Here is a 10,682-nt window from a genome sequence, read left to right as displayed (position 1 = left end):
TCACCCTCTTAAAAGTTCTGGCACAGAATTGATACATTTCTACTCACACTCCACTGGAGCGAAGTTAGCTGGTTAGCCCATCACTATTAGGGGGATTAGGTGGAGCCCTGGGAAGTTTAGTCATTTGTCCTGTAACCCTGTAACTGCAACCTGTTCGATTTTGCTGGACAGCTAGTAGTCTGGTACAAGGATGCTTCCAATATGAATTGGGAAGAAGATTGTAGTATCATTTTTAGACTGGAATATCATTCTTGTAGATGTCTACTGGAACCCCTGAGCAAGAGGAATCTATATCATCCTAGGGTGTGCTGAGTCGCAGGGCAGATCTTCAATTTTAAGAGATCTTGCCAATTTGTTTATAAATTGATTGTACCAATGTCTGCTCCCCAGTGCAGGGAGTTCACACTGCTCCAAAATCTAGCTGGACTTGATACGGTCCAACTTCAGGAAATATTATTCTAATGAATTTGGTTTAAAAACGTAAAACACTCAGTAATATGATTAGAATCCTCTCTAGTGTGTCCTGCTGATCCCTGGCTCAGACAGCAAATATAAAAGGATCCCCTGTGAAGGCCCTGGATGAGACTGGACAAGTTTAACCTCAAACCAATTACAGGCACACATCTATTATTGGGGGTTTGGGTGCACACTACTGCAATACCGTGAAATTTACAATAAAGTGAGTCACATGAATTTTCCAGTTTCCCAGTGCATATCGAAAAAGAGAGTTTCAGAAAAACATCTATTTCTGCTTTATTGACCATGACAAAGCCTTTGACTGTGTGGATCACAATAAACTGTGGAAAATTCTTCAAGAGATGGGAATACCAGACCACCTGACTTGCCTCCTGAGAAATCTGTATGCAGCTCAGGAAGCAAGTTAGAACTGGACATGGAACAAGAGACTGGTTCCAAATAGGAAAAGGAGTACATCAAGGCTGTATATTGTCACCCTGCTTATTTCACTTATATGCAGAGCACATCATGAGAAATGCTGGGCTGGAGGAAGCACAAGCTGGAATCTAGATTGCCAGGGAGAAATATCAATACCTCAGATATGCAGATACCACCACCCTTATGGCAGAAACTGAGGAACTAAAGAGTCCCTTGATGAAAGTGAAAGAGGAGAGTGAAAAATTTGGCTTAAAGCTCAACATTCAGAAAACAAAGATCATGGCCCATCACTTCATGGCAAATAGATGGGGAAACAGTGGCTGACTTTATTTTTCTGGGCTCCAAAAGCCCTGCAGATGGTGACCGCAGCCATGAAATTAAAAGATGTTTACTCCTTGGAAGGAAAGTTATGACGAACCTGGACAGCATATTGAAAAGCAGGTATTACTTTGCCAACAAATGTCCATATAGTCAAGGCTATGGTTTTTCCAGTGGTCATGTATGGATGTGAGAGTTGGACTATAAAGAAAGCTGAGGGCAGAATTGATGCTTTTGAACTGCGATGTTGGAGAAGACTCTTGAGAGTCCCTTTGACTGCAAGGAGATCCAACTAGTCCATCCTAAAGGAGACCAGTCCTGGGTGTTCACTGGAAGGACTGATGTTGAAGCTGAAACTCCAATACTTTGGCCACCTGATGCAAAGACCTGGCTCATTGGAAAAGACCCTGATGCTAGCAAAGACTGAGGGCAGGAGGAGAAGGGGATGACAGAGGATGAGATGGTTGGATGGCATCACCGACTCAATGGACATGGGTTTGGGTGGACTCTTGGAGTTGGTGATGGACAGGGAGACCTGCCATGTTGCAGTTCATGAGGTCGCAAAGAGTCAGAGACGACTAAGCAACTGAACTGAACAGTGCATATAAAAAGTATGCAATGTAGACTACACTGCATTGTAGTTGCTTTAAAGTGTGCAATTCCATTATGTCTAAAGCAACAACTGTACATACTTCCATCAAAATCAGTATCTGTAAAGGGAAGAGCAATAAAGCAAGGTATGAGTAGATTCATTTGAACCAGCATAATTTTAGACCTAAGCAACTACTGAAAAACTGTATGTTACTTCTTCAAAACTCAACCCCATCTCTAGTCATCATTTCCCTCCCTTCCCACAGTGTCAGCAAGGAGACAGGTAGCACATTGGAGTCAATGAACAATGGAAAACATCATTCTAACACAGTCGTTTATTTTTCTTGCCATTGCCAAACATTCCCCAAATCTTACTCACCAGAAATTAACAGAGCTTCTCCATTTTCCTCCCTGACAATCCTCATGAATGGAAAGGGCTTTAAGAGAGCAACTGCCAATGACAATGTCGAGTGGACAGACCATGTCCTTCGTTTCAAAACTACCTGTTCTGGCAGTATCCCAACCAGGTTTCAATGCTCCTATGATTCAAAGTGGTCTTCACAAAAGCCCACATTTTAAGGCTATATGGAGGAGCACAGAGAACAGTTAATAGTGGTTAACAGCCTTTTAGATTTTGAAAAGGCAGTACTGGTCCACATCAGGGTTAAGGGTCTCTGGCTTTTTATGTGGCATAAGCCACAAAAACTGGCAAGAATATAGAAGACCAATATTTATGAAAAGGGGGAAGAGAATTCAGAAATACAGTAACAGAGCTGCTCTAATCAATGCTCCACGGAAAGCCAGCCTCAAGGAGAAACAGCCTAACAGATACTATCGGCTAGGCATGAGTATCAGAAAAAGAGCTTTTTTTTCCAACTCCAGATAAGTATCTACACCTGGTGTCAAAGTCTCAGGTTATAGAGGACAGAACACAACATCTAAAAAAGGGTAGAGAACAACATTCTCAGAAAATTCAGACAGACTTTGGCTAATGGGAGATACGAGGACTTAACAGAGTGCAGACTAACCATCAGGTCAAGTCCAGGGGAGAAGGAATGTGCACCCTGGCTACCAATCTTCATGGCAGTACCAGCAATATTATGGTTCTGTGTCAAATATCAGAGGTAAAAGGGTATTACTTCTCAATCCTCAGAACTGCAGGAGCAAAATAAACTGCAGTTGATTTGAGTTGGTATTTATTTCTGCTGCCTTCTTCTTTCCAGTCATTTCATGTGAGACATATTCCTCCTAAGGCTGCATATCATGCCTGTGCATCTACTTACTGCCACCTGGGACGAAGTATTTCCCAGGAAAACCTGCATCCAGAGGGTCTAGCTTTATTATTCTAAGTATTTTCTCACTTTCAATCCTAAAACCATAATGAGACAACAAACAGCCTCCATAAATTCTGTCACCCAAGCAGACAGGGGACCCTTGTTAAAGGAATGACAACAGTTCTAGGTTCTAGGCTTGTTATACCACAAATACAAAATCATCAATCAGTACGGTTTTAAAAAGTTAGTTTGGAATCATTTTTATAAGATAGATGATGGAGTAACTACGAAATCAATGGCGTTTCCAAGAACATTCTATACCCCAGTATGGAAAGGATAATCAAACAGGTTTCTTAGTCTTGTACAGGGCAAGAGGGCCTACAGTGGACCTTAAGGGGGAGCTCTTTGGGCAAGATGAGAGAAAAACAGGGGGACTCCAATGAGAATAGCAGGAAAATCTACCAAAAAGGAGATGGGGGTGGGGGTGGTGGAGGGTTCACAAGAATCAGTAGGGAAAACAGTGAAATTTACACAGGAGGAAGGAGCTGAGAGTGTCACAGCATTACACAAACAGCTGAAAGAGTAAATTTCTCTTCACTCAGCCCCCGTGACTCAGGCCACTCCACACAGGTCCCTGTGACCACAGCCTCCCATCCACTCTCCCAGGAGTGCTTTCACACTGACTGCCTATTTCTTTCCTCGTTTATGATTTGTCTTTGGGGACCTGACTTTCTGAAACTGTGTTGGCACTGGCTCCTGCTCTGGTTCTTTACGGGATGTCGCCACTAGCAGTTCCTCATGATTCCTCCTCTGATCCTTCCCTACTCTAAGACTTGGCTCTGTCTCAGGAAGCTCAATGCCAGGCTGCTGCCGCCGCCTGAGAGACCGTCGGCTCCTGTGCTGCTGCCTCCGCTTCTCTTCTTCTTGCTGTCGCTGTTTTATCTTCATCAGCTTCTCAAAGCTCTTGGTTGTTGTCGGATTGACAACAAACCAATCCTACAGAGGCAAAACACAAACACACATCCAGTCAAAATACAGTGCTCGAGGAAGCGGTATGGAAGACTTTTTTTTTAGGTAGGAGTAGAGCAGAACACAGTAAGGAGGAAACAGATATGAAACTAGAGCTTAGAACTGTGTCTTATAAACTGGAGAAATTCAGTACAAAGCAGTCATTACAAGCACTTCTTGTTTAAGACATGACTTCAGGTACTACTGTAAGGGATCTACAAAGTCTGATTACTTAGCTTCATCCCACCCATTCCTCTCCTTTTGAAGATCTCCTCATGAAACATAAAGCACTTGGCTATAGGAGATTTTTATTTCAATTTTTAATTTTGCAGCCAGACCACCTAAGTATAAATCTCAGCTCTGTTTCTAACCATGTGACCATCAGAAAACTACTTAACCTCTCTGAGTCTCAGTTTAAAAAATTAAGGGCTGGAGGAACTGGAACCCAATGAAGAATTATTCCTGCAAAAGAAAAAAACCAAACCAAAACACAGAAATAAAATCAACAAAATGTCAACCTAAATCAAGAAATCTGCTCAGTCTTCTAGCTCTAACTACCAATTCATAGGAAATAGCAGAATAGAGAATCACTGATATAGGAATGCAAACAGCCAAGTCCAGAATGTGAGTAAACATAGGTGACCAAGGGCCTGGTTTCTTAAATATTAGGGGAAAAGAAACACCTACATTGCCTGATGAGATTGTCACTAGCCATGTGTCATTAATAAGCTCTTGAAATGTGCTGGATCCAAATTGAGATAAGCTATGTAAAACACAGTAAATTTCAAAGACTTTCTGTGAAAAAAAAAGTGAAGTATCTCATTAATAATTCTGTGTTGACTATCATGTTAAAAAGACAGTATTTTAGATACATTGTGTTTAAATAAAATACAGTATTAAAGTCAATTTCACCAGTTTTCTTTATACATTTAAAAAATGCAGTTAGTAGAAAAATCTGGATTACACATGTGGCTCACATTATATTTGTATTAGATAGCACTACTCTAGATTAAAACAGACAAATACAAGGACTTCCCTAGCAGTACAGTGGTTAAGACTCGGCACTCACAATGCAAGGGGCACTGGTTCCCTGTTCGGAGAACTAAGATTCCCCATGCCATGTGGTGAGGCCAAAAAAAAAATCTAGAACAAAGGTCCATATATTGCATTTGTCTATTTTATTTTAATTCATTCATTTATTTACTTCCTTCTTTTTCCTCCTGAAGTGGAAGCACAGAGTCTTAACCACTGGACCACCAGGGAAGTCTGGTTTTAGATCTTGATTGGAATAAACCAAATCTGAAATAAAATAATGAGACAGTTAGGGAAGTATAAATAATGAGTACATATATGATGATATTAAGGAATCTTTGTTAAGTTTTAATGTGTGATGATGGTTGCAGTCATGTATTTTTAAAAGTCCTCATATTTCTAGACACAGGTTGAAAGAAGCATTGACAGCTAATATGTGATATGGACATTTGCTTTAAAATAAGCATAAAAGGGCAAGAAAAGTGGATGCAATTATCAATGACACCAAATGGGCCCCACAGAGGACTGTGAAAGCTGTTCATTACACTACTCTGTCCACTTACATGTTTCTGAACATGTTTAAAAAATGTAGCCTAAGAAAGTGAGGCAAAATGGTAGGAAAAAGGTAAACATGTTTACCACAGTACAGAGTTCATAAATATCATCATAAATCATTGAACAAATGCTTAGGAGCAAGGCCCAGGCTAAGTGAAATTTGTTGGTTCCAACTTTTGAGGAAGAAACTGGAGAAACAAGTGAACTACACAAAACCATATTTTGTTAGGAGATAATTATCTTTCAAACACTTCCTGTAGCATAAAAAGTTATAGTATTATTCAAATAGAAAATAAGGACTGGCCTTCTTGAAGAAATCTCAAATGTGGAAAGGGATTCCCAAAGCTTCAACTGGTAAAGCAACAGGAACCACAATGGATGACACTAACTGAAGCCCAGAAAAACTAACTGAAGTCCAGAAAAACATCTATTTCTGCTTTATTGACTCTGACAAAGCCTTTGACTGTGTGGATCACAAGAAACTGTGGAAAATTCTGAAGGGGATGGGAATACCAGACCACCTGGCCTACCTCTTGAGAAACCTGTATGCAGGTCAGGAAACAACAGTTAGAACTGGACATGGAACAACAGACTGGTTCCAAATAAGGAGTATGTCAAGATTGTATATTGTCACCCTGCTTATTTAACTTATATGCAGAGTACATCATGAGAAACGCTGGTCTGGAGGAAGCACAGGGTTGAATTAAGACTGCCAGCAGAAATATCATTAACCTCAGACATACAGATGACACCACCTTTATGGCAGAAAGGGAAGAACTCAAGAGCCTCTTGATGAAAGTGAAAGAGGAGAGTGAAAAAGCTGGCTTAAAGCTCAACATTCAGAAGACGAAGATCATGGCATCCGGTCCCATCACTTCATGGCAAATAGATGGGGAAACAGTGGCTGACTTTATTTTTCTAGACTCCAAAAGCACTGCAGATGGTGACTGCAGCCATGAAATTAAAAGACGCTTACTCCTTGGAAGGAAAGTTATGACCAACCTAGACAGCATATTGAAAAGCAGAGACATTACTTTGCCAACAAAGGTCCGTCTAGTCAAGGCTATGGTTTTTCCAGTGGTCATGTATGGATGTGAGAGTTGGACTATAAAGAAAGCTGAGCACTTTAGAATTGATGCGTTTGAACTGTGGTGTTGGAGAAGACTCTTGACAGTCCCTTGGACTGCGAGGAGATCCAACCAGTCCATCCTAAAGGAGACCAGTCCTGGGTGTTCATTGGAAGGACTGATGTTAAAGCTGAAACTCCAGTACTTTGACCACCTCATGCGAAGTTGTCTCACTGGAAAAGACCCTGATGCTGGGAAAGATTGAGGGTAGGAAGAGAAGGGGATGACAGAGGATGAGATGGTTGGATAGCATCACCGACTCAATGGACATGGGTTTGGGTGGACTCTTGGAGTTGGTGATGGCCACGGAGGCCTGGAGCGCTGCGGTCCATGGGGTCACAGAGAGTCGGACACGACTGAGCAACTGAACTGAACTGAAGCCCACAAGGCTAAGAACTATTACATCTGAGGGCAGAGAACTGCTGCAGGGGCTTGCTATTTTTCCCCAGCAGGCAACAATAGTTTCTTCAGTAAAATATGCCAAGAGAATGCACACTCTACTCCTTGAGCTTTTGCAATAACGGATTTATTCTATAGTAAACAAATTCTCTGTTCATCTGGACTCCTAAAAACTTTCCCCAAGAGAAAACTCTTGACCTTCTGAACTTAAAGCATTTCCAACTTTTAACATTTTAATTTTGAGAAGTTACAGACTTTCCACAAAAGTTACAATAGTTCAATGACCACCTAGACTGACCAATGTTAGTCTCTCTTCCCCTTCTTCCCTCCCGCCAACTCTCCCTTTCTTCCTTCCCCTGAACCATCTTCAGTTTAGTTACTGACATGATACTTTATTCCTAAACACATCATTTATCTGCCTAAGAACAAGGGCATTCCCTGCCTAACTACAATACAGTTATCACATTTTGGAATATTAACAATGACTCATTACTATCACTTTGTAGTATAGTTAGTATTCAAATTACCTCAGTTCTCTCAATAACATCTTTTACATTGTTTCTATGCAGTATTTCAACAATATTCAAAACATGTTGCTCAAAGATGTTGGAATACCAGAAAACAGGAGTATAGACATTGCTGTGAAACAAGAATTCCAAAGGTGTAAATGCAGTTGTCAAATGCCTAGTTTAACTAGACTTCAGGTAATCAGAGGGCTTCCCAGGTGGCTCAGTGGTAAAGCAGGAGACACAGGAGATGTGAGTTCAATCCCTGTGTTGGGTAGACCCCCTGGAGAAGGAAATGGCAACCCACTCCAGTATTCTTGCCTGGGAAATCCCATGGACAGAGGAGCCTGGTGGGCCTCACTCCATGAGCTCACAAAGGAGTCAGACATGATTGAGCCCATGCATACAAGTTAATTAGAAGAATCAGGGCTGTTCATAGCCACAGTTATTTCAAATGCTTTCATGAGTGAGTGAGTGAAAGTCACTCAGTCGTGTCCAACTCTTTGTGACCTCATGGACTGTAGCATGCCAGGCTCCTCTGTCCATGAAATTCTCCAGATTAGAATACTGGAGTCAGTAGCCATTCCCTTCTCCAAGGGATCTTTCCAACCCAGGGATCAAACCCAGGTCTCCCACATCGCGGGCAGATACTTTACTGTCTGAGCCACCAGGGAAGCCCCAAAATACAGGAGTGGGTTGCCATTCCCTTATCCAGGAGATCTTCCTGACCCAGGAATTGAACCAGCGTCTCCTGCATTGCAGGTAGATTCTTTACCAGCTGAGGTACCAAGGAAGCCCAAATGCTTTCATAGAAAAATACTAATCTACATCTGATTTAAGGAAGTCTTTTAACTCTAATGAGTCCAGTAGACCCTTTAGTTTTTCTTGAAAGTCCCAGCCCAAAGTAAGAGTCAAAAAATCCACATGCCCTTGTGACACATCTTCACAAGATTATGAAATTGTGGGAAAAAAGGAGTCTCACCTCAGCATGGACAGAGTTGATGTGATACTTGACACCACTCTCTGACACAAATTCTTTCTGACAGAGAAGACACTTGTATTTTCCAGCCACAAACGTTCCCTATTTTCAAGAAAAAAAAAGCACGACTGGTCAATTTACGAACAAATTTAGGAAAATCCCAAATAGTAATGTATGTATCCATGTGTGTGTGAGTGTGTCTATACACACACATATATATATGCATACATATATTTACAATATTGAAAAAATACAATTTATTGTTTGAACTCAAATCACCACCCAGCACTTTAAGCCTATCCTAAGTCACACCTACAAATAATGGTTACAGCACAAGTAAACTGCTAATTCAGGAGATAAGCCAAGTTAGTGCCAGCAGAGACCCTCCCTTCCTCAAAGTACGAAGAAGACAACATGCTAGGTAAAAGTTAAAGTACACCATTACATGTTAAATAGTTAATACTACCCTTCCAATAAGCCACATATGCTACCTGGGCAATGGATAGGGACTATTAGAGATGAAAAGAGAAAATACAACTTCAGCAAAGTGAAGAACAGCAATATATTTAGGAAAACTCGTTTGGGTATACTATCACCATAATACATCTATTCTAATGCAACTCTATACCAAACACTGGCCCCACTAAGCCCCCAACACAATCTGAAGTTCCCTGATTTTATTATGTAAGATGTCACATTCTTCTATTTTCCCTATGTCTTCCACTTCCTTCCAGGTTTCTTCCCCTAAATGACCAAACTCCTTAAGTTCAATGAGGGACCAAAATGTAATTCTTGCCACTAGAATCAATCCACTGCTGTAAAGAATGCCTTGGTAATCCAGAATTAGAAGAGCACCCTCCATAAGACCTAGCTGAATGACTCAAACTAGGATCAAGATGACAAACCCCTAAGCATTCCTGCACAGGTCTAGTTTGGGAGCCTACCACTCCCTTGTTAACCTTGAATTAAGACTTCTCTCCCCTCCTGAAGTTTCAGGTTTCCAGGGTGCTCATTTTGTGTGAGCAGATACTGCTGAACAGGAACGGAAAGTGGCAGCAATCCCAGGGCTGGTTGGCTATAGGGCCCCTGGGTCAACATGGAAAAGATTCAGTGAGGTGAATGGCTGTGAACCTGACATCCAGGGATCCCATCTCCCATCGCCGGAAGACAGTATAGTTCAGATGGCTCTGGAGATCTTCACCAGTCTAGATAAACACATGTTAAACTGATTCTAGGAAGCTGAAGGCCCAGTAAAGCAGGACAGGCCCAGTGTAGCATAGGCTCAGGTGGAAAAAGTTAAATCCCTGATAGGCACTGAGAACTATGTATTTTTCTCCAAATTTTTTCACTGATATGACTTATGGCTATTTTGGGCTATTCTGCATCTTTGGCATGCCCTGGTATCCCACCTAGTAACAGACAAGAATTTTTGGGACACACACAAAAAAACTAAACCAGTCTTTGAAGATAACAGACAACAGGATAACTAGCCGTTCACCGAAACTGAATTCTCTTCCATGTCAGACTATTTTAGAGGTCATGTTCAGATAAATAGTTTAGAATGTTACAAACCAATGTACAAGAACCCAGGTGAGCTTTAAGACCAGATACACTACTGTAGACAGCCTCACAACCCTGTAAAAGAGAAGAAGAAAGCATGTGAAGATGACACCAAACAGCATCATTTTCTTAGCAATCTGGCCATTCACATTAACCCACTCTATCCTCGGGAGGAAGAGGTCAAATAAATTGCACCACAACCACACAGAGACATATGCAAGCCAGAGAACAGAAGAGGTAAAAGAAAAAGAGATAAGCAAGCTGCTTAATAAAGCTTAAAACATTCTATTCTCTGGTACTTTTCCAATACTTAGAAACACACAAAAAATTGTATGCTCAGGTTTTGCAAAAATTAACTTTCTCTAGTATAAATGTCTCTCATTTATCTACTCCTCCCCAAAGCACTGCATATACAATTGCAGTTGATTAATGATGGCAG

At 41.2% G+C, this 10,682-nt stretch overlaps 1 protein-coding gene across 3 annotated transcripts in view; it reads right to left on the bottom strand.

The window, feature by feature from the left end:
• Window positions 1–2,165: 2,165 nt before the first annotated feature.
• Window positions 2,166–10,682, bottom strand: part of ZNF512 (zinc finger protein 512) — a 29,040-nt gene continuing 20,523 nt past the window's right edge. For all 3 annotated transcript variants that reach the window (XM_068969756.1, XM_068969769.1, XM_068969762.1), the window contains 3 exons: window positions 10,256–10,318; window positions 8,687–8,785; window positions 2,166–4,073 (listed from right to left, as the gene is read on the bottom strand). In XM_068969756.1, coding sequence (XP_068825857.1) covers window positions 3,765–4,073; window positions 8,687–8,785; window positions 10,256–10,318 — 471 coding nt within the window. In that variant the 3' untranslated portion in view covers window positions 2,166–3,764. The remainder of the gene's footprint in view (window positions 4,074–8,686; window positions 8,786–10,255; window positions 10,319–10,682) is intronic.

This window comes from Capricornis sumatraensis, chromosome 1 (genome assembly GCF_032405125.1).
Source record: "Capricornis sumatraensis isolate serow.1 chromosome 1, serow.2, whole genome shotgun sequence".
Lineage (NCBI taxonomy): Eukaryota > Metazoa > Chordata > Mammalia > Artiodactyla > Bovidae > Capricornis > Capricornis sumatraensis.
This window is presented reverse-complemented; position numbering and strand designations above follow the sequence as displayed.